This window comes from Ranitomeya imitator, chromosome 2 (assembly GCF_032444005.1).
Source record: "Ranitomeya imitator isolate aRanImi1 chromosome 2, aRanImi1.pri, whole genome shotgun sequence".
Lineage (NCBI taxonomy): Eukaryota > Metazoa > Chordata > Amphibia > Anura > Dendrobatidae > Ranitomeya > Ranitomeya imitator.
Window position 1 is genome coordinate 340,505,707 of NC_091283.1, and position 27,974 is coordinate 340,533,680.

At 42.6% G+C, this 27,974-nt stretch overlaps 1 protein-coding gene across 1 annotated transcript in view; it reads left to right on the top strand.

Moving 5' to 3' along the window:
• The first annotated feature begins 18,853 nt into the window (after positions 1–18,853).
• LOC138663673 (oocyte zinc finger protein XlCOF6-like) overlaps positions 18,854–27,974 on the top strand; it is a 70,698-nt gene continuing 61,577 nt past the window's right edge. The window contains exon 1 of the mRNA XM_069749960.1: positions 18,854–18,903. Within this exon, the coding sequence (XP_069606061.1) occupies positions 18,877–18,903 (27 nt within the window). The 5' untranslated portion in view covers positions 18,854–18,876. The remainder of the gene's footprint in view (positions 18,904–27,974) is intronic.

Here is a 27,974-nt window from a genome sequence, read left to right on the forward strand (position 1 = left end):
GCGATCGAAAGCCTTCTCGGCGTCGAGGCTCAGTACTAATGTTTGCAATTTCTTTCGGTTCGAGATGTCCACCAAGTCGACAACCCTCCTAGTGTTATCACCCCCCTGACGGCATGGAATAAAGCCCACTTGGTCTTTATGAATAATCGAGGGTAGCCATTTATTAAGTCTGGAGGCCAGCAGCCTGGTGAACACCTTCAAATCCGAATTCAAAAGGGCTATTGGCCTATAGTTTGCACAGTCCAAGGGGTCCCTAGGCGGCTTTGGAAGGAGGATGAGGTGGGAATGTAGCATTGTGGATGGGATTGGGTCGCCTTGCAAGAAGGAGTTAAATATCGAGGTCATGTGAGGAAGAAGTGTTTTGGCGAATGTCTTATAGTAAAAATACGTCAGACCATCAGGGCCAGGTGATTTTCCCATGGGTAGGGACTCCAAAACCTCCTCTACCTCTTCGGGGGATACTGCGCTATTTAAAGATTCAATCGCCTCACTAGGTAGTGAGGGGAGATCTAAGGTAGCAAGATAGTCTCCAATAGCCCCTGAACCCTGGGAACCATCAGCCGATGGGGGACCGAGATTGTACAGTTTTTTGTAGAAATTATAAAAAATGTCAGCTATGGCATCAGGGTGATAGTGCGTCACCCCTGCAGCGTCCCGTAAGGCCTGAGGACATGAAGCCGCGGAGCATTCCTTCAGCTGGCGTGCCAGGAGGGTATGTGCCTTATTGCCCCTTTCATAGAATTTCTGTCTAGAGAAAGTTAGCAGCTTCTCCGCCCCCGCCACCGCCAGATCTTTTAATTTTTCCCTTAGTCTGACCACCGCTTTCAAAGCGGCCAGAGAGGGAGATTCAGCGAGTTTCCTCTCATGAAGCTTTAATAGAGAAGTCAAATGTGCCCTCTGGACCCCTGCGGATCTCTTGGCCCTGGCGCCCTCCCTAATACAATGGCCCCTCATCACCGCCTTATGTGCTTCCCACAGAACTCCCAGGGAGGAGACCGAGCCCGTATTGAGCTGGAAGAATTCCTCCAGTTGCTTATGCAGTGAGGCCCTAACTTCCGGGTCCTTGAGTAGAGATTCATTTAAGCACCAGTGGCCAAATCTAGGTCGTGAGTGGGTTCCCTCAAGTTCCATGATCACAGGAGCATGATCTGACCAAGTAATGGAGCCCAGTTCCACCCCCCCCCCAGCCTCTTAAGAATAGCAGAGTTTACAAAGAAGTAATCGATCCTGGTATGGGTCCGGTGTGGGTGCGAAAAGAAGGTGAAGGACCTCTCTCCAGGGTGTGCCACCCTCCATGCGTCAAAGAGAGCCTCAGATCTTATAATCCTTATGTAATTGTCTATATTTGCCCCGTATTCACATGTAAAGCGCCATGGAAAAAATGGCGCTATAAAAATGTATAATGAAATGTATAATGATAATAATCCTCCGGAAGCCCAAAGACAGCTTCTTTACAGAGTCAGAGGGCTGCAACCCCCCGAGAGAGAGCCCGTCAAATGTTTCAGAGAATGGAAGATTGAAATCCCCACCCACTATCGTTGCCGCGCGGGGAAGCCCCCCCACTAGTGAGAATACCCCCCTCAAAAAGCGAATCTGTCCCTCATTCGGGGCATAAATGTTAGCGAGAATATGAGGAGAGCCCCCCACCTGTGCCTCTAGGATCACGTAATGTCCCTTAGGGTCAGAGTGATTTCCAGTGACTTGTATGGGGCAGTTTTTTGCAATCAGGATTGCAACCCCCCCCTTTTTTAGAATTCGTGCTTGCTAGGTATTGTTGGGGAAATAAGTGGGCGGCAAACTTAAATGAGCCTGTAGAGTCAAAGTGGGTCTCTTGGATAAAGGCCACATCTGCCCTAGTGGAGCGCAGCTCCTGTAACAGCAATTTCCTCTTGCGGGGAGAATTAAGACCCCGCACGTTAATAGATACAATACGTGTCATCTTAGTTGTATTGAGTGGAATGTAGTGCAGGTGTCGGGACCGTTACCTTTGAAGGTGTAGGTTAACATAGTGGTTATCTCAGCGCGGCTGGTCCACCAGATGAAGGCTGTCAAGGATCGAACCGAGGGTGAAAACGAAATTTGGATGGTTGGGTAGGATAAAAACAGCAGGGAAAAGGGAAGACATAGACACTCAGTTAGTAAATTACATATCCAAAAAGTGAAAAAACATAGAAGAACAATTGAGAACAATACCCGGGGTTTAATCCGGAGAGGGATCCCCTGAGGAAACCCACTCTTGGCTCGGAGGGCCAGAGTGGTAGAAATAGTAGGTCTCAATATCAATCCCAGGGAAGCCCTAGGATAGGTGGAAGTCTCCGAATCCGAGAGAGCCAGTCCATCACCAGCCAGCCGCCCCTCCAACGTGAAGAAAGGGGCAACTGAGAAGCAACCGAAGTGGCCCTGGTGGAGCCCCCACCACCCGCCTTCCCGGGTGACCTGCTTCAATTGTTTCAGTAAATGATGCGGCTCCAGACACACAGGGGTAGCACTGTATCCATCCCTCGGCGGGGTTTGGATGTCCCATTTCCAGCGTCGCAGGCCAAAAAGCAGAGGGGCCAATCAGAAAGGGGGACTTAGGGAAAAAGAGAGTACGCGGCCCGTTCTAAACAAGCCTAAACTAAGAGTCAAGTCAACGGGCACGGGGGGAAGACGGGGCGCAGCCACCCCTCCCCCCACCTCCCCCACGCGCCCCGCGCCTTCCTCTCCCCATCTTGGTCCACACCGGCGGAGGGGGAGCCCCAGGGACATGCAGGACCCATGGCGGAATGTCAACTGCGGGTCCTGGCTTTGGACATGATCAATTCTTTAGTAGTAAAGTCGTGAACACAGCATATAATATCTCGGGGTTGAGTAGACATGTTCTTAGGCTGTAGCGCCCTATGTGCTCTGTCCAACTTAGTTATATTGGTTGAAGGTGCACCCAGAATGTTATTAAAGATGTCCTGCAGGATCAGATCAGGAGATTCAGAGTCCTCTACCTCAGGCACTCCTCTCACACGAATGTTGCATCTGCGTCCTCTATTGTCCAAATCCTCTAAGTGGGACTGCATTTCCTCCATCACTTTTTGTTGTGAGGACACTAGCTGGTGAATGTCTGTCATGTGTTTTCTTGTGGAGTCATGTTCCTCTTCCAGGGCTTCTATCCTCCCATTTAAGTGTTGTAAATCTTGTCTTACATTGGCTATTTCTGCCCTGCATATGTCTTTGACCTCACTGATAAGGATCTTAAAGTCCTCTTTAGATGGTAGGGATGCCAGAATAGACTGCCAGTCTTGGGAGGGAGGGGGAGGCCCCCTGAAGCTGCCAACAGACTGTGAGTTAGGAGGATAGTTAACTGAAGAATGTGGATGATGAGAGGAGTAGTGTCCCTGATGGGGTTGGATATAGGCAGTGTCCTGTGTAATATTCCGTCCATGGGCCTCCTGATGTGAAGAGGAGCTGTTTGTTTGTGTGAGCTGATAAGACGGGTGTAGGAAGGGGGGCCCCACATCCCCCCTCCCCCTCACCTCGTGGCTGCTGTCAGCAGCGGTGCTGGTCTGGTCTCCATGAAGTTCAGCTCCTTCTGTGCACGGCTCTTACCCCCCCCCCCCCCCCCCCCCCCCCGATGTAGAGGGGGAGATCTCCTCCTCCTCCCCGCAGCCATCTGCCTCCTGAATGCTGTCCTGATGCAGAGTGTCACGCCGGGAAATCCCCTCCTCACCGACCTGCCTCTGTAAAGATGGTGCCTGAGTATCTCCCTGGACCTGTTCAAGGCCCAGGAAGGTGTCCAGAGCTGTCCGCTGCGCTGGCTGGTCCACCGCTGGTTGCTGTGTGTTTCTAGGTTTCCTGGGCCCCATGCTGACTGTGGAACCCGGTGATGCAGGGTGATATTATGCTATTTATAGCTGGAAGATGGCAGGAGCTCCCTCACCACACGTCTGCTCAGCTCGGCATCCGGACACGCCCCCCCCTTGGCATTCTCTTGATGAGCTTCAAGAGGTAGTCACCAGAAATGGTCTTCCAACAATCTTGAATGAGTTCCCAGAGATGCTTAGCACTTGTTGGCCCTTTTGCCTTCACTCTGTGGTCCAGCTCACCCCAAACCATCTCGATTGGGTTCAGGTCTGGTGACTGTGGAGACCAGGCCATCTGGCATAGCACACCATCACTCTCCTTCTTGGTCAAATAGCCCTTACACAGCCTGGAGGTGTGTTTGGGGTCATTGTACTGTTGAAAAATAAATGATGGTCCAACTAAACGCAAACCGGATGAAATAGCATGCTGCTGCAAGATGTTGTGGTAGCCATGCTGGTTCAGTATGCCTTCAATATTGAATAAATCCCCAACAGTGTCACCAGCAAAGCACCCCCACACCATCAAACCTCCTCCTCCATGCTTCACGGTGGGAACCAGGCATGTAGTCCATCCGTTCACCTTTTCTGCGTCACACAAAGACACGATGGTTGGAACCAAAAATCTCAAATTTGGACTCATCAGAGCAAAGCACAGATTTCCACTGGTCTAATGCCCATTCCTTGTGTTCTTTAGCCCAAACAAGTCTCTTCGGCTTGTTGCCTGTCCTTAGCAGTGGTTTCCTAGCAGCTATTTTACCATGAAGGCCTGCTGCACAATGTCTCATCTTAACAGTTGTTGTAGAGATGTGTCTGCTGCTAGAACTCTGTGTGGCATTGACCTGGTCTCTAACCTGAGCTGCTGTTAACCTGCAATTTCTGAGGCTGGTGACTCGGATAAACTTATCCTCAGAAGCAGAGATGACTCTTGGTCTTCCTTTCCTGCGGCGATCCTCATGTGAGCCAGTTTCTTTGTAGTGCTTGATGGTTTTTGCAACTGCACTTGGGGACACTTTCAAAGTTTTCCCATTTTTTCGGACTGACCGTCCTTAATTTCTTAAAGTAACGATGGCCACTCCTTTTTCTTTACTTAGCTGCTTTTTTCTTGCCATAATACAAATTCTAACAGTCTATTCAGTAGGACTATCAGCTGTGTATCCTCCAGACTTCTGCACAACACAACTGATGGTCCCAACCCCATTTATAAGGCAAGAAATCCCACTCATTAAACCTGACAGGGAACACCTATGAAGTGAAAACCATTTCCGGTGACTACCTCTTGAAGCTCATCAAGAGAATGCCAAGAGTCTGCAAAGCAGTCATCAAAGCAAATAAAGAACCTAGAATATAAGACATATTTTCAGTTGTTTCACTCTTTTTTGTTAAGTACATAATTCCACATGTGTTAATTCATAGTTTTGATGCCTTCAGTGTGAATGTACAATTTTCATAGTCATGAAAATACAGAAATATCTTCAAATGAGAAGGTGTGTCCAAACTTTTGGTCTGTACTGTATTTCACCCAAAATGCTTAATAAGTAACATTTCCCACATGTTTACTTTACATCAGCACAATTTTGGAACCAAATTTTTTTTGTTAGGGAGTTATAAGGGTTAAAAGTTGATCAGCAATTTCTCATTTTTACAACACCATTTTTTTAGGGACTACATCACATTTGAAGTAACTTTGAGGGGTCTATATGATAGAAAATACCCAAGTGTGACACCATTCTAAAAACTGCACCCCTCAAGGTGGTCAAAACCACATTCAAGAAATTTATTAACCCTTCAGGTGTTTCACAGGAATTTTTGGAATGTTTAAATAAAAATGAACATTTAACTTTTTTTTTTAATTTTTTTTATTTCAGTTCCAAATTGTTTTATTTTACCAAAGGTAACAGGAGAAATTGAATGCCAAAAGGTTTTGTACAATTTGTCCTGAGTACGCTGATACCCCATATGTTGGGGTAAACCACTGTTTGGGCGCATGGGAGAGCTCGGAAGGGAAGGAGCGCCGTTTGACTTTTCAATGCAAAATTGACTGGAATTGAGATAGGGCACCATGTCGCGTTTGGAGAGCCACTGATGTGCCTAAACATTGAAATCCCCCACAAGTGACACCATTTTGGAAAGTAGACCTCCTAAGGAACTTATCTAGATGTATGGTGAGCACTCTGACCCACAAAGTGCTTCACAGAAGTTTATAATGTACAGCCGTAAAAATAAAAAATAATATTTTTTCACAAAAATGATCTTTTCGCCCCCAATTTTTTATTTCCCAAGGGTAACAGAAGAAATTGGATATCAAAAGTTGTTGTGCAATTTGTCCTGAGTACACTGATACCCCATATGTGTGGGTAAACTACTGTTTGGGCGCATGGCAGAGCTCGGAAGGGAAGGAGCACTGTTTTACTTTTTCAGCGCAGAATTGGCTGGAATTGAGATCGAACGCCATGTCGCGTTTTGAAAGCCCCTGATGTGCCTAATCAGTGGAAACCCCCCAAAAGTGACACCATTTTGGAAAGTAGACCCCCTAAGGAACTTATCTAGATGTATTGTGAGAACTTTGAACCCCCAAGTGTTTCACTACAGTTTATAACGCAGAGCCATGAAAATAAAAATTATTATTTTTTTTTTACGCAAAAATTATTTTTAGCCCGCTGTTTTGTATTTTCCCAAGGGCAACAGGAGAAATTGGACCCCAAAAGTTGTTGTCCAATTTGTCCTGAGTATGCTGATACCCCTCATGTCGGGGGGGGAACCACCGTTTGGGCACATGGCAGAGCTCAAAAGGGAAAGTGCGCTGTTTGGAATGCAGACTTAGATGGATTGGTCTGTAGGCGTCATGTTGTATTTGCAGAGCCCCTGATGTACCTAAACAGTAGAAACCCCCCACAAGTGACCTCATACTGGAAACTAGACCCCCGAAGGAATTATCTTGATGTGTTGTGTGAACTTTGAACCCCCAAGTGTTTCACTACAGTTTATAACGCATAGCCGTGAAAATAAAAAATCCTTTTTTTTCAGCAAAAAATATTTTTTAGCCCCCAATTTTTTTCCCAAGGGTACCAAGAAAAATTGGACCCCAAAAGTTGTTGTACATTTTGTCCTAAGTACGCTGATACCCCATATGTTGGGGTAAACCCCTGTTTGGGCACACGGGAGAGCTCAGAAGGGAAGGACCACTGTTTTAGTTTTTCAACGCAGAATTGGCTGGAATTGAGATTGGATGCCATGTCACGTTTGAGAGCCCCTGATGTGCCTAAACAGTGGAAACCCCCAAATTCTAACTCCAACCCTAACCCAAACACACCCCTAACCCTAATCCCAACCCTAACCATAACCCTAACCACACCGCTAACCCAAACACGCCCCTAACCCTAATCCCAACCACACCCCTAACCCCAACACACCCCTAACCCCAACACACCCCTAACCCTAATCCCAACCCTAACCACACCCCTAACCTTGACATCCCTAACCCTAATCCCAACCGTAAATGTAATCCAAACCCTAACTTTAACTGTAGCCCCAACAATAACCCTAACTTTAGCCCCAACCCTAACTGTAGCCCTAACCCTAACTTTAGCCCCAACCCTAACCCTAACTTTAACCCTAAACCTAACTTTAGCCCCAACTCCAACCCTAACGCTAACCCTAATGGGAAAATGGAAATAAAAGAATTTTTTTTACTTTATTATTTTATTATTTTTCCCTAACTAAGGGGGTGATGAAGGGGGGTTTGATTTACTAATTATAGTGTTTTTTAGCGGATTTTTATGATTGGCAGCCGTCACACACTAAAAGACGCTTTTTATTGCAAAAAATAGTTTTTGCGTCTCCACATTTTGAGAGCTATAATTTTTCCATATTTTTGTCCACAGCATTATGTGTGGTGTTTGTTTTTGGCGGGACGAGTTGACGTTTGTTCTGCGTTTGGTAAAATTGATAAAGCAGTTTTATTCTTCGGGTTAGTATGATTGCAGACATACCTCATTTATATCATTTTTTTATGTTTTGGCGCTTTTATATAATAAAATCAATTTTGTATAAAAAATAATTATTTTTGCATCGCTTTATTCTGAGGATTATAACTTCTCTATTTTTTTGATAATGACGCTGTATGGCAGCTCGTTTTTTGCGGTACAAGATGCCTTTTTCAGTGGTACCATGTTTATTTAGATCTGTCTTTTTGATCGCGTTATTCCACTTTTTGTTCGGTGGTATGATTATAAAGCGTTGTTTTTTGCCTCGTTTTTTTGTACGGTGTTCACCGAAGGGGTTAACTAGTGGGACCGTTTTATAGGTCGGGTCGTTACGGATGCGGCAATACTAAAAATGTGTACTTTTATTGTTTGTTTTTTTTATTTAGATAAAGAAATGTGTTTATTGGAACATTTTTTTTTCTTTATTTAGGAATTTTTTTTGTTTTTACACATGTAAATATTTTTTTTAACTTTTTTACTTTGTCCCAGGGTGGGATATCATGCTATAGTGTCAGATCGCTGATCTGGCACTTTGCAAAGCACTGTGTCAGATCAGCGATCAGACAGGCAGTGCAGGAGGCTTGCAAGCCACCTCCCTGCAGGATCCAGAAGGAGCTCCACGGCCATTTTGGATCCGGGGCTTACAGGAAGGAGACACTCGGAATAACGCGATCATATTGTGTTGTTCCGAGGTTCTTAGGGAAGCACGCACGGAGCCCCCTCCCTGCACGATGCATCCCTATGCCGCCAAAACGCTGTGATCATGTTTGATCGCAGTGTTTCGGGGGTTAATGTGCCAGGAGCGGTCTGTGACCGCTCCTGGCACATAGTGCCGGATGTCAGCTGTAATAATCAGCCTATGACGTACTATCCCGTCCCTGGGAATTAAGTCGACAGGATAGTACGTCAGATGGCAGAAAGGGGTTAAAGGTAAAAATATATTAATGTGTAGATAAAATGGAGTTGAAGTAAGGACATGAAAACAGTGCTGGCTGTGTAATCACGTAGCAAGGTAATCTTACAGCTGGAAAGTCTCACTCTGCTGAACTCCACTGAACACGGCTTACACTGGAATATCCCCTTGATGTGAGTGAAAAAATATATAATAAAAATAAAAAATCCCTTGGAGAGGAAGAAAAAAACATAAGGAAAGAAAAAAAGAAAAAGTTTTGATATAGCGAAGATGCTTCATATACCAAAGGGCGTCAACAGAGAGACCCATTAACCCCTCTGTGACCTTAGACGTACTATCCCGTTGAGGTGCCCTGGGCCTATCTGACCCTGGACGGGATAGTACGTCATAGCGATCGGCAGCGCTCACGGGGGGAGCGCCGCCGATCGCGGCCGGATGTCAGCTGCTTATCGCAGCTGACATCCGGGACTATGTGCCAGGAGCGGTCACGGACCGCCCCCGGCACATTAACCCCCGGCACACCGCGATCAAAGATGATCGCGATGTGCCGGCGGTACAGGGAAGCACCGCGCAGGAAGGGGGCTCCCTGCGGGCTTCCCTGAGCCCCCCGCAGCAACGCGATGTGATCGCGTTGCTGCGAGGGTCTTACCTCCCTCCCTGCTTGTTCCAGGCCCGGATCCAAGATGGCCGCGGATCCGGGTCCTGCAGGGAGGGAGGTGGCTTCACAGAGTCTGCTCAGAGTGCTGTGCAAACTGTCAGATCACTGATCTGTGATGTCCCCCCCATGGGACAAAGTAAAAAAGTAAAAAAAAATTTTTCCAAATGTGTAAAAAAAAATTAAAAAAAATATTCCTACATAATGAAAAAAAATATATATATATTATTCCCATAAATACATTTCTTCATCTAAATAAAAAAACAAAAACAATAAAAGTGCACGTATTTAGTATCGCCGCGTCCGTAACGACCCGACCTATAAAACTGGCCCACTAGTTAACCCCTTCAGTAAACACCGTAAGAAAAAAAAAAAAAACAAGGCAAAAAACAACGCTTTATTATCATACCGCCGAACAAAAAGTGGAATAACACGCGATCAAAAAGACAGATATAAATAACCATGGAACCGCTGAAAATGTCATCTTGTCCCGCAAAAAACGAACTGCCATACAACAACATCAGCAAAAAAATAAAAAAGTTATAGTCCTGAGAATAAAGCGATGCAAAAAAAATTATTTTTTCTGTAAAATAGTTTTTATCATATAAAAGCGCCAAAACATAAAAAAATGATATAAATGAGGTGTCGCTGTAATCGTACTGAACCGAAGAATAAAACTCCATTATCAATTTTACCAAACGCGGAACGGTATAAACGCCTCCCCCAAAAGAAATTCATGAACAGCTGGTTTTTGGTCATTCTTCCTCACAAAAATCGGAATAAAAAGCGATCAAAAAATGTCACGTGCCCGAAAATGTTACCAATAAAAACGTCAACTCGTCCCGCAAAAAACAAGACCTCACATGACTCTGTGGACCAAAATATGGAAAAATTATAGCTCTCAAAATGTGGTAACGCAAAAAATATTTTTTGCAATAAAAAGCGTCTTTCAGTGTGTGACGGCTGCCAATCATAAAAATCCGCTAAAAAACTCGCTATAAAAGTAAATCAAACCCCCCTTCATCACCCCCTTAGTTAGAGAAAAATAAAAAAAATGTATTTATTTCCATTTTCCCATTAGGGCTAGGGTTAGGGCTAGGGTTAGGGCTAGGGTTAGGGTTAGGGCTAGAGTTAGGGCTAGGATTAAGGCTAGGGTTAGGGCTAGGTTAGGGCTAGGGTTAGGGCTAGGGTTAGGTCTAGGGTTAGGGCTAGGGTTGGGGCTACAGTTAGGGTTGGGGCTAAAGTTATGGTTAGGGTTTAGATTACATTTACAGTTGGGAATAGGGTTGGGATTAGGGTTAGGGGTGTGTCAGGGTTAGAGGTGTGGTTAGGGTTACCGTTGGAATTAGGGTTAGGGGTGTGTTTGGATTAGGGTTTCAGTTATAATTGGGGGGTTTCCACTGTTTAGGCACATCAGGGGCTCTCCAAACACGACATGGCGTCCGATCTCAATTCCAGCCAATTCTGCGTTGAAAAAGTAAAACAGTGCTCCTTCCCTTCCGAGCTCTCCCGTGTGCCCAAACAGGGGTTTACCCCAACATATGGGGTATCAGCGTACTCAGGATAAATGGGACAACAACTTTTGGGGTCCAATTTCTCCTGTTACCCTTGGGAAAATACAAAACTGGGGGCTAAAAAATAATTTTTGTGGGAAAACAAAAAGATTTTTTATTTTCACGGCTCTGCGTTATAAACTGTAGTGAAACACTTGGGGGTTCAAAGTTCTCGCAACACATCTAGATAAGTTTGTGGGGGGGGTCTAGTTTCCAATATGGGGTCACTTGTGGGGGGTTTCTACTGTTTAGGTACATTAGGGGCTCTGCAAACGCAATGTGACGCCTGCAGACCAATCCATCTAAGTCTGCATTCCAAATGATGCTCCTTCCCTTCCGAGCCCTCCCATGCACCCAAACGGTGGTTCCCCCCCACATATCTGGTATCAGCATACTCAGGACAAATTGGACAACAACATTTAGGGTCCAATTTCTCCTGCTACCCTTGGAAAAATACAAAACTGGGGGCTAAAATATAATTTTTGTGGAAAAAAATATTTTTTATTTGCACGGCTCTGCGTTATAAACTGTAGTGAAATACTTGGGGGTTCAAAGCTGTCACAACACATCTAGATGAGTTCCCTAGGGGGTCTACTTTCCAAAATGGTTTCACTTGTGGGGGGTTTCTACTGTTTAGGTACATTAGGGGCTCTGCGAACGCAATGTGACGCCTGCAGACCAATCCATCTAAGTCTGCATTCCAAATGGCGCTCCTTCCCTTCCGAGCCCTCCCATGCGCCCAAACGGTGGTTCCCCCCCACATATGGGGTATCAGCGTACTCAGGACAAATTGGACAACAACTTTTGGGGTCCAATTTCTCCTGTTACCCTAGGGAAAATACAAAACTGGGGGCTAAAAAATAATTTTTGTGGGAAAAAAATTGTTTTATTTTTATGGCTCTGCATTATAAACTTCTGTGAAGCCCTTGGTGGGTCAAAGTGCTCACCACACATCCAGATAAGTTCCTTAGGGGGTCTACTTTCCAAAATGTTGTCACTTGTGGGGGGTTTCAATGTTTAGGCACATCAGTGGCTCTCCAAATGCAACATGGCGTCCCATCTCAATTCCTGTCAATTTTGGCATGAAAAGTCAAACTGTGCTCCTTCCCTTCCGAGCTCTACCATGTGCCCAAACAGTGGTTTACCCCCACATATGGGGTATCAGCGTACTCAGGACAAATTGTACAACAACTTTTGAGGTCCAATTTCTTCTCTTTCCCTTGGAAAAATAAAAAATTGGGGGTAAAAATATAATTTTTGTGAAAAAATATGATTGTTTATTTTTACGGTTCTGCATTATAAACTTCTGTGAAGCACTTGGTGGGTCAAAGTGCTCACCACACCTCTAGATAAGTTCCTTAGGGGGTCTACTTTCCAAAATGGTGTCACTTGTGGGGGGTTTCAATGTTTAGGCACATCAGTGGCTCTCCAAACGCAACATGGAGTCCCATCTCAATTCCTGTCAATTTTGCATTGAAAAGTCAAACGGCGCTCCTTCCCTTCCGAGCTCTCCCATGCGCCCAAACAGTGGTTTACCGCCACATATGGGGTATCAGCGTACTCAGGACAAATTGGACAACAACTTATGGGGTCCAATTTCTTCTCTTACCCTTCGGAAAATAAAAAATTGGGGGCGAAAAGATAATTTTTGTGAAAAAATATGATTTTTTATTTTTACGGTTCTGCATTATAAACTTCTGTGAAGCACTTGGTGGGTCAAAGTGCTCACCACACCTCTAGATAAGTTCCTTAGGGGGTCTACTTTCCAAAATGGTGTCACTTGTGGGGGGTTTCAATGTTTAGGCACATCAGTGGCTCTCCAAACGAAACATGGTGTCCCATCTCAATTCCTGTCAATTTTGCATTGAAAAGTCAAATTGCCCTCCTTCGCTTCCAAGCTCTGTCATGCACCCAAACAGTGGTTTACCCCCACATATGGGGTATCGGCATACTCAGGACAAATTGTACAACAACTTTTGGGGTCCATTTTCTCCTGTTACCCTTGGTAAAATAAAACAAATTGGAGCTGAAGTAAATTGTTTGTGAAAAAAAGTTAAATGTTCATTTTTATTTAAACATTCCAAAAATTCCTATGAAACACCTGAAGGGTTAATAAACTTCTTGAATGTGGTTTTGAGCACCTTGAGGGGTGCAGTTTTTAGAATGGTGTCACACTTGGGTATTTTCTATCATATAGACCCCTCAAAATGACTTCAAATGAGATGTGGTCCCTAAAAAAAAATGGTGTTGTAAAAATGAGAAATTGCTGGTCAACTTTTAACCCTTATAACTCCCTAACAAAAAAAAATTTTGGTTCCAAAATTATGCTGATGTAAAGTAGACATGTGGGAAATGTTACTTATTAAGTATTTTTTGTGACATATCTCTGTGATTTAATTGCATAAAAATTCAAAGTTTGAAAATTGCTAAATTTTCAAAATTTTCGCCAAATTTCCATTTTTTTCACAAATGAACGCAGGTACTATCAAAGAAATTTTACCAATATCATGAACTACAATATGTCACAAGAAAACAATGTCAGAATCACCAGGATCCGTTGAAGCGTTCCAGAGTTATAACCTCATAAAGGGACAGTGGTCAGAATTGTAAAAATTGGCCTGGTCATTGACGTGCAAACCACCCTTGGGGGTAAAGGGGTTAAAGATCTGTGGGAGCAGTGAAGAGACAGGATATCCAGAGGTCTTATTTTGTTGGTATGTTATCATCATATTCTAGGGATATGTGCTAAAAGAGAAAGTGAAGATTAAAAAACAAGCAAACCATGAAACAATATGTTTAAAAGCAGCAAAGGGTATTAGCAGTTGCACATTACAAAGCACAACCAAAACTCATACTTTGAGAGCTGTACATTGTCTATTAGTATCTATTAGAGGTCTATAATATAAACAGTATGTTTAAAATGATTAATGATTTAAAAATTGTGTGGAAAGGAGAAAAAAAGATAAAATTTATCTAAAAATACGATCATTATAAAAACAGTTATAAAATATATGCTATATATATAAATATAAATATATATATATATACTTCTATCCTTCTATAAATAAACTACCAATGAAAAACATATACATATGCAAACACAAATACACACACAAACATATATACTTATATACATACATATATACACATACATACATATACGCATAGATACACATACATCTATTATGAAATATTTCCCATATTTTCTTCTGTTAAAAACAAGGTAATACTGGACTGACATAGGAGAAATGTTATAAACAATTTCCATATGTCCTCATAGGAATACATCTGTGATTTCATTGAGTCCATTAGGTTTAATGTATTTAGCTTGTATATCCAGAATATTTCCTTTCTCTTGAGTTGTTGTACACGATTCTGTGTTCCCACAGAGACGTGCTCAGTGGAACTAATATGCAGGGTCTATTGTCTCCATAAACCGTGAAGGAGAAAGCCTTTTCGTATGTTGGCTCTATGGAAATTAACCTTTTTGAGTAAGGGCTGTGTTGTATGGCCAAAAGACTGCTTGTTACAGGGACACTCAATCATATGAAGGACAAAATTAGTCATGGAGGTCAATGATTGAGAAATGCAAAACGATTCATTGGAGCTGTTGGAAATAACACAGGTACCACCATGACATATAGAATGACAACATAGGCAATCCTTGGTATTACATTTATAGATACCGCATGCTCGATGTTTGGAGTTCATCATGTTCAAATTATTTTTTAATCTACTGGGCGCTAGGATATTTTTAATACTCGGAGCGCTACCGAAGTTCAATGCTGGATTCCTGGGAAGATGTTTCCCTAGGACGGGACCATATTTCTTTATGGTGTATATTGAATGTGGTGACAAAATTGGACTCATATTTGACACATGACGTCTTGTTTTTGGTTATAAGTAAAGATTCCTGATCCCGCACCTTGACATTGATGAAAGCACGTTTTATTAATTTTGTTGGATATTTTTGGTTTTGGAATCTTTCTTTTAGGACATTAGAGTGGACATTGAAATCCAAATCTAATGGACAATTCTTCCTCATTCTCATAAATTGATTCTGAAGAATATCGTCTAACCACTTGGTGTAATGTCCACTCGTATATATTGTATATAACTGTTAGTATCCACTTTCTTAAAAATGTATGAGTACAGATGCGATTATCCAAAATGAAAATTGTATTGTCCAAAAAGTCAATGCTTTCAGTAGCAAAGGATAGTCCCCAATCATTGGTATTAATGTCCTGGATGAAGGACTGAATATCCCCCCTAGAATTATCTCATATAAAAAAAAAGGTCATCGATGAATCTTTTATAAATAACTATAATTTTTAAATTACTAAAATTATTATAAATAAATATTTCTTCACAAATCCCCATAAATAAATTTGCGTATGTGGGTGTGACCTTCCAACCCATTGAGGTCCCAAATCGCTGATGGTAGAATTCTCCTTGGAATGCAAAGAAATTATTATGCAAGTTAAAGGACGGGCGTTCATATAAAAAGTCTCTCTGATGTTCAGAAAGTATTAAATCCATATTCAGATATTTCTTGAAACACATAAGACCAATATCATGTTGTATATTCGAGTACAGTGAGGCCACGTCCAGTGTCATGAAAACATAAGTGGGTTTCCATTCAATATCCTGCAATATTTGAATTAATGAGAGGAATCCCTGAGATGACTTTCAATGTTAAGAACATGGATTTGCATAATTGTATCTGTGTTTTCTGATAGATTACTTGTAAGGGAACCAACACCTGAAATTATTGGTCTCCCAAGGGGATTATTAAAGTTTTTTATGGATATTGGGTAGGTGATAAAAAAGGGGGTTGATGGATTTTGAACGGATAGGAATCTCTTCTCAACTTGACTTAGTACACCCTTCAGAAATGCTTTGGTAATTAGAGCGTTATATTCCGGAATTGCTTTAGTAATGGAGTCAGAGGTTGTTTTAACATAATAATTGTTATCCGAGAGGCTTCGTAGCGCTTGCTTACAATAATTTTCACGGTTCTTTATAACAATACCACCAGCCTTATCAGCAGATCTTATTTCAAGAGTTTTGTTCTCACTTAATGACCGGAGGGCTTCCTTTCTCCTTTAGTCGGGTTATGTGTGTTTTTTATTTTGTTCCTCAGATTTTCCGTGATAGATTTAAATGTATTAAGGACTAGGACATTGAAAGTGTTAAGGTGATGACCTTTATTCTCTGTGGGATAAAAATTGGACTTCCCACATAGAACTATATGGTAACCAGTATTATCCTGTGGTATGGGAAGAGTGGATTTTGATTTTTCACTGTCAATAACAAAGTGTCGTTTCAGTGTTATTTTCCTAACAAATACTTGTAGGTGAAGAAAAAGGTCAAAATCTTTGGGGGGAAAAAAGGAGAGACCTTTAGAAAATGAGGATTCTACAGCTGTTAACTCATATTCTGATATATTATATATATTAGAAGGATGAACTATTTGTGGTTGGAAGAGCGTATAATTTTCCCTTTCTTTTTTTTCTCTTTCTTCCGCCCCTGGATCCCCTTTATGAATGATTTATTTGATCCTTTTTGGAAGAGAGTGCCTGGGGTAAAAAAGGAACCAGAACATTTGTTCCTACAGATGAATGTATATAGTAATCCTGTCATTCCCACCGGTTGAGGCTTGAGTAGAAACTATGTCGGGCGTGGTGTCATAAATGGAAAAAAGTTCATGGGAAAGTCCGTAAAATAAAGAGAAATTATGGTTCATGAAAAAAAATCAAAACACTTATATACATTAATTATATTAAAAAGTACCTAAGAATTAAGTCACATCACCTAAAAGAATGAATAAAATGTATGTGAAGTGAAAGAAAAGGTTTTTGCCATGAAATAAATCATTTATAAAAGGTTTTGTTTAGTTTTGTCAGTAGTTTCCTATATGGGATGTAAACTGGTGATCAGTAAGTTTCTGAAGTCACAGGTATAGTGGTGTAAAGCTGGGCACCACTAGTGAACTTGATGGATCAGCATCGGACTGAAATAATAGGATTATTGGAAAAGAATCAATTGAACCAGAAGATGAATATGTAACCCAATGGTTAATAAGTAATAGGAATGAATGTCAGCCTGGGGAGTTACATAGTGAAAAATGGAAATGCTGACAAAACAAGAATGTGATTGAATCTTGTATGTGACGGCTGTCTATATGAAGAGCGCGTGTTGGTTCCTGATCACGGCTATTCTGGTAACAGGAGACATAAACCCAGTGAGCATGTGTCGGGGTCAGGCTACTATGGTGGAAGCTGATAGATTGTGTAGTGAATGGGAGTGAGGGAAAATGAGGGAGGTGTTGTAGACGTGGTGAATAATGCGATACAAAGAGCGTCGGCTGATCACTCAGGCTACAGAACAGAGAATCCATTGGAGGAGCGCTCTGGATGCCAGAGACAATGAAAAAAACTGGGGAAACGAACTACACACACAGGAATTGGTGGCAGGCGTGTAGTATATTATACAACATATAGGGATATAAAAAGAGTAATTGCCCGATGAGATGTACAAACTATCTGTTATTATAGTAGAAATGTATTAAAACTGTATTATAAATAAGGGTGATAAAAAAATATGACAATGACATTTATGAATGTATTAGTAGTATGTTAAAAATATTAAAATAAGTAAGATCCCCAATGAATAGATCAATAAAATGTATGATGAATATGACAATAAAATGTTATAGTAAATAATACAATTTATTAAATCTAAAAGGTGCTCACAAAAATACATCTGTGATTCCAATGAGTCATTTGGAGTAAGGGTGTTTAGTTTATAAATCCAAAAGATTTTTTTTCGATTTAATTGTTCAATGCGATTCTGAACCTGTGGGGGAATCTCCTCTATGGGGAATATTTTCAGTTGTTTGAAATCTTTACTGTGTTTGATGGCGCAATGGCGTGAAAGCCCATGATTGAGAAAACCCTATAGAATATTGGAACGATGTGAGTTCAGCCTGTTGTGGAGGGGTTGGGTCGTCCTTCCCACATATAAATTCTGGCATTAGCATATAATCACATATATAACATAATTGGTGGAACATGACATGGGACTTTGGATCGGGAAAATGTCACCTGTAGAAATAAGGGTGAATTCAGAGAGACCATGGCAGATCGCGTGACAACATACATTTTTCAGATTTCATTTAATGATTTTATTCGGAGGACACGCCACTTCTAGCGAATCTTCCATCTTCTTTTTTATCTTTCTTGGTTCTAGGACATTTTTTAATGATGGAGCTCTATTCGAAATGTCAAAAAGGGATTGCTAGGTAATGTTTTTCACACTCCAGTTGTCTGACATGCTCATGATGCTCCTGCAGAGAACGTGAGTAACTCATATATCATCCAGGTAAACTACCACAAATCTACCCACCAGTGAGAAAAAAATATAATTTATGAAATTTTCAATGACTGCCGGAGCATTAATTGACCCGAATGGCATCACTAAATTTTCAATGTGACCCTCAGGTGTATTGAATGCGGTCTTCCATTCATCACCATGACGACTGGAGAGGTGGATAGCCGTATATGAGCCTTAGCCGGACTCTGGAAGGGGATAAATAATTAGATTTCGGCATTTTAGCTCCTGGTATGAAGTCGATAGCACAATCATACACCGCCATATAGTAGACGTCCGGTAACTGTTGATAATTCCCTCATGTGTGGGGTATATCTGTCTCCAGAGAAATCACACGTTACATTCCACACATAACACTGTGTAGAAAAGGCGGCGCGGGGTAATTGTGCCAGTAGTGAGGGGAAATAATGGCGGAAATGTGGAGGAGAAGTTTCCATGTAGCGTCTTCACTCCAGATATCATTCACTGAGGCCCCTGATCATGTGACCCCTGACTCCTCCCCTCCTGTGACCTCATCACAGGTCCTGTGCGCACAGAGCAGCCATATATGTGGTGTGCGGCTCTGCAGGTGGAGGTAAGTGGAGATTCCCCATTACTGAGCGCGGGGGACATTAACCCTCTCAGTACTGAGACTCCTTTGGGGTTTTTGTTGCCACTGTATAAGAATCATAAAGTTTTTGTTCTGTTTCCTGTAATAGATACATACAACCCAACTATGGGAGACAGGAAGTGAGGAAACTGATTGATCTTTCTTGGCCCCACACAGTGTAATGCCCCATTATGCCCCTATGCAATATATATATATATATATATATATATATATATATATATATATATATATATATATATATATACAAATCAAGTCCAACTAAAGAAAGAGAAATTACGGGTGGCACAGCTTGTCAACGGCACAAAATTTCAGCCAATGTAGACTGCGTGCTGATCTGACACTAAGAACCACAGCTATCGACCTCCTGACTCGGGTGCACTTCTTAATAGATAACCATATAGTCCACAATCAAGAAGAAATGAGGGCACTCACCACTCTTCACAGGATTCGAAACTTTATTAGCGTGATCTTCACATAAAAATCATAGCCGGAGCCTGCAGCGGCACAGCTCGTGTGAGCAGGGGAGCGCTTGGACCCTGCTCACACGAGCTGTGCCGCTGCAGGCTCCGGCTATGATTTTTATGTGAAGATCACGTTAATAAAGTTTCGAATCCTGTGAAGAGTGGTGAGTGCCCTCATTTCTTCTTGATTGTGGAATATATATATATACTGTATATATATAATATATATATATATATATATATATATATATAATAATGCCCCCCACACAGTATAATGTCCCCATTATCCCCCTGTGAGCAGGTGACCGGATACAACACACAAACGCAAGGCGGAAGTAACCAATATGTTTTTTTATTTCCCTGATAATGGGAATTGTGATCACTATGGCAACAGTGAATAATGCAAAACAGGGTGATTACGAGGTGAAGTATACAATATCCGATATACGATAAATTCTCCGGCAACTCACTGTAATAGCAGCCTCTAACCATATGTTACTTTAGCTACTGAAAAGAATGATTTTCCTGTTACATACTGTATGGTGGACAGCACTGTCTACTCTGCAAACACAGGCCATAGTGGTGTCGCTGCCTCTTCCCGTTAGGCCATAAGTCCTCCTAACAAAGTCTACCAAGGCTCGCTGGGCCGCCTTTACTTCAACCAGCTTTCACCTTGTCTGTTGTACTACCCTGGACCAACACCTGTACTGACGTCAGTGCTGGAAGCAATGGCCCGGCTCACTTGCACCTCCTGCTCTTTACTGCAGGCGTATACTACTGAGCGGAATCTCCTCACAGATTGGCACATTCGTCTCTTGTACCAGAAGTAATAAGAGCTGGGACTCTGCTCTTGCCTGGCGTAGTCTGGACTCTTTACCGGCGCAAGTCAGGTTCCCAGGCCTTGGCTGGCATAGTTTGGGACTCTGGGTTTCATCTGGTGCCGCCTGGGTTCTGCCTCCACAATAAGCTGGCTCTGGTACTTTACCATGGCCTGGTACCTCAGATTCTTCACTGGCACCCGTTTTTTTTGCTTGGCGTCAAATCTGTTCTGGCTTTGGAGCTATGGACTTTATAATAATAAGGCTGGGTTCACATTACATTTATATGGCACTTTAGACGGACTACGTTACACCGCGGCATAACGCGGTGTAACATAGTCCGTTAACTCCGCCATTAAGTCCTATGTCGACTGCAACGCTAGCGCACGCCCACAATGGGTGTTCCCTAGCAATGTGCCGTCATTGAGTGATGGACCCTGGGACGCAGGCTGCAGCGTTTCCAGGTCCGTCACTGCTAGCGCAGATAGAGCATCTGCTAGCTGTATCTGCGCTAGAGATATGATATATTGGCACCTACGTTAACAGAAGCTCATTAATGTATGTGTTGAATGGGCTGCAGTTAACGCAATGTGAACCTAGCCTAACAGTAAACTGTGTCACCAAGGTCACCTGACCTGGTGTACCATCTAGACTCTTTCTTCCTGAAACTCTCCCTCTTCCCATTGATTCCACAGGGTCCCATCTGGATGGCAGATGGCAGTCTTTTTGTACAAATGCCGCAAAGCTCTGAGGATTCGTTCTTATGACACACCATTTTACACTCCTTATGCAGTATATATGATGCCCCTCACACAGTATAACGTTTCTACAGTACTGGCATCTCTCACACAAGATATTTCCACACTATCGTTATACTCCCACACATAGTGTAATCTTCTCACAGTACTAAAGTTCCCTCCACACACAGTATAATCTTCTCACAGTACCAACATCCCAAAACACAGAATTATCTTCTCACAATACTGCCATTTTCTCCACACAGTATAATGTTTCCATAGCACCATCATCCCACCACACACAGTGTAAAGATCCCCCAGTACCACCATCACCCTACATAGTATAATGTTCCCACAATAGCAGCTTGCCATACACACAGGATAATGTTTCCACAGGACTGGCATCAGCCTCACACACAGTATAATGTTTCAACAGTAATGCCCCCCCCCCACTACATGCACAATATGGTACCGTCCACTCCACCAACAACCACACAGCTAATGAACGCCCTCCCCTTAGTAAAATCTTAGGGGGGGCACATGATAACACATCCACCATGTTAACATTATATATATGGGTTTGTATGGACAGTTTTGGTTCCCTTCAAAGGGTTAATTTATTGCCCTGGTAAGCTGTGCCACGCACGAGCAGGTTGTTGCTGGGCAAATATGTGTTTCTGCCAGATGTTCTTCCCGCAATTTTTATGGACTTTGATTGGTGGAAGACCCTGAGCGGGGGGGGGGATTTTTTCCTATATAACAGCTGTTTTGGGTGCGCTCAGCGCAGTTACCTCAAGCAACTTTTGAAGATAAGAAGATCAGAAGAGAACAGCGGATGGATGAGTTGATACAGCAGCTGCTCCAAGGGGCGGAGGATGAGGGCGGAGTAGAGTGGCTACGGAGCTGTTTGGCGAGTAATCCTGCTGTAAAACCTACCTCCGCTCCGGAGGCTTTATCAGCTCCAGCGCCGCAATCTCCGCTCTGTCCTTCAGTCCCGGGTGAGCCGCTACCCCCGCCGCCTCCTTGCCGCAGCTCAACCAGGAGTCGCCGACCCAGGAACTCTTATTCGCCGCCGCCATCATCGAGAGCTCCCGACCGGACGCCGGAGCCACGTAGCGGAAATAGAAGGTCCGCTCACCGGAAGTCCCGCAGCCCATCGCGGGAGCTCGGGGAAGCTCGTCGCATCCGGCCGGCGCCATCGATACCTCCTGCCGGAACCTCCGCTAGGTGTCGCTCTCCATTTCCTGAGGCACCGGTTGCCGATCATCCTGCGCAAGGTCCATCTAGCCACTGCGGCCATAAAAGAGCTGCTGTGGCCCAGGGAGCTCCAGCGACGACCTGCCGACAGTTTAGGAGTTCGCGTCCAAGGGAGGTGAGCGCAGCTGCCGCTGCAGCAGCATCTTGGAGATCGGGGTCACATGCGATGTATTCCCTTTGGGATTTCATCTGAGTCCCTCCGTCAAAGAACAAATTTGGAAAAAGGATTATGTTGACATTTTCTCCTTGTTACCTTCTGTTAAGGAACAGCAGCATAGATATGACAAAAAGGAGGAGTCTGAGGAAAGGAAAAAGGTCGCTAATAGTAAATCATTTAACAATTGGCTCCAAACATTTGCGATCTATGCTGCTGTCTTAGGGGAGAAACATCCCAACGTTTGTTCGGGCCTTTTCCAACACCTAGATGCAATTTTGGAAGCCTATAGAAATTTTGGAGGGATGGCATGGCTTCAGTACGATGAATCTTTTAGGCAGAAATTAGCTATGTATCCTAATTTAGCTTGGGGAAAGAAAGATATTGGTCTGTGGATAAATTTAATGTTGCCTCAGAGATTCACAACATCTCGGCAGAATGTGAATGCCCCTCTCAAGAAAGGTTTCTGCTTTGCTTTTAATGAGGGTAACTGTAAGTGGGCTCTTAATTGCCGCTTTCGGCATGAATGTTCCTTTTGTGGGGGCAGTCACCCAATGTCGAAATGTTACAGGAAACAATTTCAGTCTGGACAACAGGGGGCTATTAAAGAGCCAATGGCAAAAAGCGCAGACTCCAGTGAAGCTCCAAAACATGGTCCCATGGTTAGGGGTTTTTCCAAATCAGGAGATTAGTTCTCTATTATTTCAGGGGTCTAGTGATGGATTTTTTGTTCCTCACTTTAAAGGTGAGGGGTGTCAATTGGTTCGTAATTTGCCCTCTGCAGCGGAATATCCTTTAATTGTCAAAGAGAAACTTTTAAAAGAACTTGAGTTGGGTAGATTGGCTGGGCCATTTGATTCCCCTCCATTTAGAAACTTTAGGATCTCCCCTATTGGGGTGGTGCCTAAGAAAGAGTTGGGCTCATTTTGGTTAATACACCATTTGTCTTATCCGAAGGGAGCTTCCCTGAACGATGAAGTCAGCACAGATGTATGCTCAGTAAAATATTCTTCTTTTGATGAGGCCATTGAAATCCTTCAGAGGTTCGGTAGAAACGCTCTTATGTCAAAATCTGACATAAAGTCCGCTTTCAGACTATTACCGGTTAATCCCCTAGGTTTTAATTCTCTCGGTTTAGTTTTTGATAATAAATTCTTTTTTGACAAATGCCTCCCTATGGGGTTTTCATTGTCATGTTTTTATTTTGAATCATTTTCCTCATTTTTGCATTGGGTTGTCGAATTTTTCGTTGCTAGATGGGGAGTTTTACATTATTTAGATGACTTTTTATTCATTGGCCCTTTGGGATCAGACGCGTGTTCTTCTCTCCTATCTACTTTTTTGAAAATTTGCGATTATTTTGGGGTTCCGATCTCAGAGGAGAAAACGGTTTATCCCTGTTCTTCTTTAGAATTCCTCGGTATTCGCATTGACTCTGTCACAATGACGTGCTCTTTACCGGACGATAAAATTGCTAGGCTGCGTTCTTTAATTCATAGTTTTTTAACTAGGGATAAGGTTACTCTTAAAGAGCTTCAATCGTTGTTAGGAATGTTGAATTTTTGCCCTAAAAGTGATTCCTATGGGCCGGGTTTTCTCTAAGCGACTGTATGATCTTACAGCTGGTCACTCCTCTCCTCACGCTCATCTGCGTCTCAGCAAGGATACGAAGGATGATTTACAAATTTGGTGGCAGTTTCTTTTAGAATTTAATGGTAAGAACCTTTGGCAATCTCCCTTCGTATCCTCTGAGGAGCTGAGCTTATTGTATTTCACTAGCGAAACCCTCGGTATGGCTTTGTCATTTTCTTCCAATTGGGCTTTCGAGTCTTGGCCTCAATTTTGGATTGAAATTAATATTACTAAGAATTTAGCATTTTTGGATCTTTTCTCCATTTTTCTAGCTGTCAATTTTTGGAGTGTGCACTTAGCCAACAAGCGCATTGTTTTCCGGTCAGATAAGCAAGGCCTTGTTTTCATGATAAATACTCTCTCGTCTAAGAACCATTTCTGTGCAATAATTCTAAGGCAACTGATTCTTCTTTGTCTGAAATATAACATTTGGCTCAAGGCTGTTTTTTCTTTAAATGTCGAGAATGATGATGCACGGCTTATTTGTCACCGCCAGGCGTTTCAGTCCTTGGACCGATTGTCAGAATTGAACGAAGGAAGATCAATTTGTCCTATTCAGATATGGGAACTAATCCGAGTGTGATTCATTCGTTTGTGGAGAATTCTTTGGCACATAAAACATGGGCTGATTACTCGGCCGCATGGAATATGTGGGTCAGATTCTGTCATGTTAATAATTATTCTTATCAGGATGTGAATCCAGCTGTTGCCATATGTTTTGCTGAGCATTTAGTTAGAAACGGCCTATCCTTCTCAGCTCTCTCAAAAAGTCTTGCGGGCATTTCATTCTTTCTAAAAATCCTGGGTAGAAAAGGTTTATCAGAAATTTTTGTGGTGAAGCAATTTTTAAAAGGTTTTCGGAAAGCTACCTTTTTTCCTGACAAGCGTCGTCCTATTTCGGTGCCTTTACTAAAGGACATTTGCCTTTCTCTTACCTCGGTTTGTAATGACCTTTTTGAGGCGTCTCTGTTTTCCGCTGCATTTTCGTTCGCGTTTTTTGCAGCTTTCAGAGTGAGTGAAATTGTTTCTTCCAAAAAAGCTGCCCCGGCGGGTTTGTTTATAGAGGATGTTACGTGTGTCGGGAATCATCTGATACTATTTATCAGGAAATCTAAAACTGATCAATTGGGCAGAGGTTCATCGATAAAACTTAATGCCATTTCTGACTCGGTCATCTGTCCTCTTGCCAATGCTAAGAGGTGGTTGTCTGTTCGTCCTAGTTCCAGCGGCCCGTTCTTTTTACATAAGAATTTAGAGCCAGCGACGGTTTTTCAATTTAATTTCATTCTCAAGAAATCATTACATTATTTGGGTTTGGGAAACCTTAAAATCTCATCCCATTCGTTTCGGATTGGGGCAGCTACTGAGGCTGCTAGAATTGGTCTTAGTGAATCCCGCATAAAGAAAATTGGTAGATGGGAGTCGAACCGCTTTAAATTATACATTCGTCCTGAATTATTTGATTAATCTGTTATTCATCTTTTAGGTATTTTCACTATTTGGATCGTTGGACATTCCTTTGTGTATTGGGCTGAGAAGAGGGCATCCGTACGATGCTATACAGAGAATTTGTCCTTTGATAATTCCCTCATCCAGATTTTTTGGCATAGCAAGAGAGGGATGTTATGGCGGAACCTGATTTTTGAGTTTCGTAAGTTAGCTGAGAAGAGGCCTTATCCGAATTTAGTAATTATCCATCTTGGTGGTAACGATCTGGGTAAATTGAAAACTCTCGACCTCCTTTCTTGTATTAAAAGGGATTTGTGTTTGTTGAAAACAGAGTTTGTTAAAACTACATTCGTTTTTTCAGAGATTGTTCCTAGGCTAGTATGGTTCCAGAGGAGTTCCTCGTTCCTCGAGCGTATTAGGAAACGGGTTAATAGGAATGTGCAGAATTTTATGCCGTTAATTCATGGCTTTTCTTTCAGGTATGTTAACCTCGAAGACGAAGTCCCGGGATTGTATAGGCGGGACCTGGTTCATCTGTCTGATATTGGCCTGGACATCTTCAATTTAGATCTCCAGGCCGTTGTTGAGAATTGGCTGGGGCGTTTTGGGGGGGCCTCGCCTCTATGAGGCTTGGCGTTTGGGAATATCGCCCTGTTCTTGGGTGGATTTGGACTTTATATGGTGAAGTTTAGTCTGTATATGGAATTTTTACAAAAGGATGTATTGGTTATTCTTATCAAATTAAATTCTTGTTTGGTTACTCAAAAAATAAACGCCACGGCCAATTCTATTCCAAAGTAAATTCTGTGTTTGTGTCTTATTTTATTGAAAAAGGGTGGGGATTGTGTTACCATGAACGCCCTCCCCTTAGTAAAATCTTAGGGGGGCACATGATAACACAGCCACCATGTTAACATTATATATATGGGTTTGTATGGACAGTTTTGGTTCCCTTCAAAGGGTTAATTTATTGCCCTGGTAAGCTGTGCCACGCACGAGCAGGTTGTTGCTGGGCAAATATGTGTTTCTGCCAGATGTTCTTCCCGCAATTTTTATGGACTTTGATTGGTGGAAGACCCTGAGCGGGGGGGGGGGGATTTTTTCCTATATAACAGCTGTTTTGGGTGCGCTCAGCGCAGTTACCTCAAGCAACTTTTGAAGATCCCACCCGCCCTTCCCCTTTTTTCTGTATTCCCTTGATCTTGTCGTGCGTATATTTTTGTGGGAATATCGCCCTGTTCTTGGGTGGATTTGGACTTTATATGGTGAAGTTTAGTCTGTATATGGAATTTTTACAAAAGGATGTATTGGTTATTCTTATCAAATTAAATTCTTGTTTGGTTACTCAAAAAATAAACGCCACGGCCAATTCTATTCCAAAGTAAATTCTGTGTTTGTGTCTTATTTTATTGAAAAAGGGTGGGGATTGTGTTACCATGAATACTAACTTAGCCTCATTCTTGATGTAGATACTAATGAACCCAGGATCTATGCGATATTTACCATACGATAGTTGGATAGGCAGAAGTGTAGAAGGTAGTCCACTCGGTCGTTATGATGCCCATGAATTGAGAGGGCTCGTGAGGTTTGGTATTGGTCACCCTCTCCTTTCCATCATAACAATTTCAGAGATATCCACATTCCCATGACGGTGAATAGAATAGTGAATCATGGAGTCAAAAGCTCCTGATCCACCATTCATCCTTTGCCTGTGAGTCTGAGACTCCGTGCACTACAGGCACAATGACGTCACTACATCACACCTGTGATATGAAACCTCTACTCAACAGTGCACAGACTGGAGCAGCGCACCTCAGAAACCGGGTTGGGTGAGTAGTGTGTGTTTTTTTTTAAATATCAGGAATTGGGTGGGCTTAATATTAAGAGAAGAACTGTGAGTGTATGGCTGGTTGGGGCCATTATACTGAGTAAGGGGTTGTGGAGGACTGTAAATGTTTCCATACTGACTGGAGGTTCTTATTTTCTGTAGCAGGTTGTGATGGTCATCATACTGTGTGGGGGTCTGTGGAGGCCATCATACTGTATGGTAGACCTCATTCTGAGCTACATGGGCCCACAGGAGAACAAATTCCATGTGATGAATCAGATAGGGATAAATAAGTGAGAAATACAGACCTTTGGTCTATCTGATTGCAGACTTGAATTGATATGGTGTTGTGTCACAGGAGGGAGACATCAGATAGTAAATCCTGAAGGAAAGCAAAAATATAATGGCAGTGAGAATCTGGATTGCAGGCAGAGAGAATAGCGGAAACAAAAAGTAAGGACGAGGTTTTAGCTCCGGTTTGCTGGACTATTTGGCTTATAACAAAAGTCATGTACCGCCACATGTAAGCGGAAAGTTCCTGACTCTGCATAATGCAGAAGAAGCATTTTATAAAGTGATGAGCCTGCTATCTGATGTATATACTTCCCAATAAGTTCTTGTTAAGTAAAGGAAAGTTTATTTTTGAACTTTTGGTTTCCCTCATTCATCTCCATACCATCTGGCCCGGGTCTGCCAAGT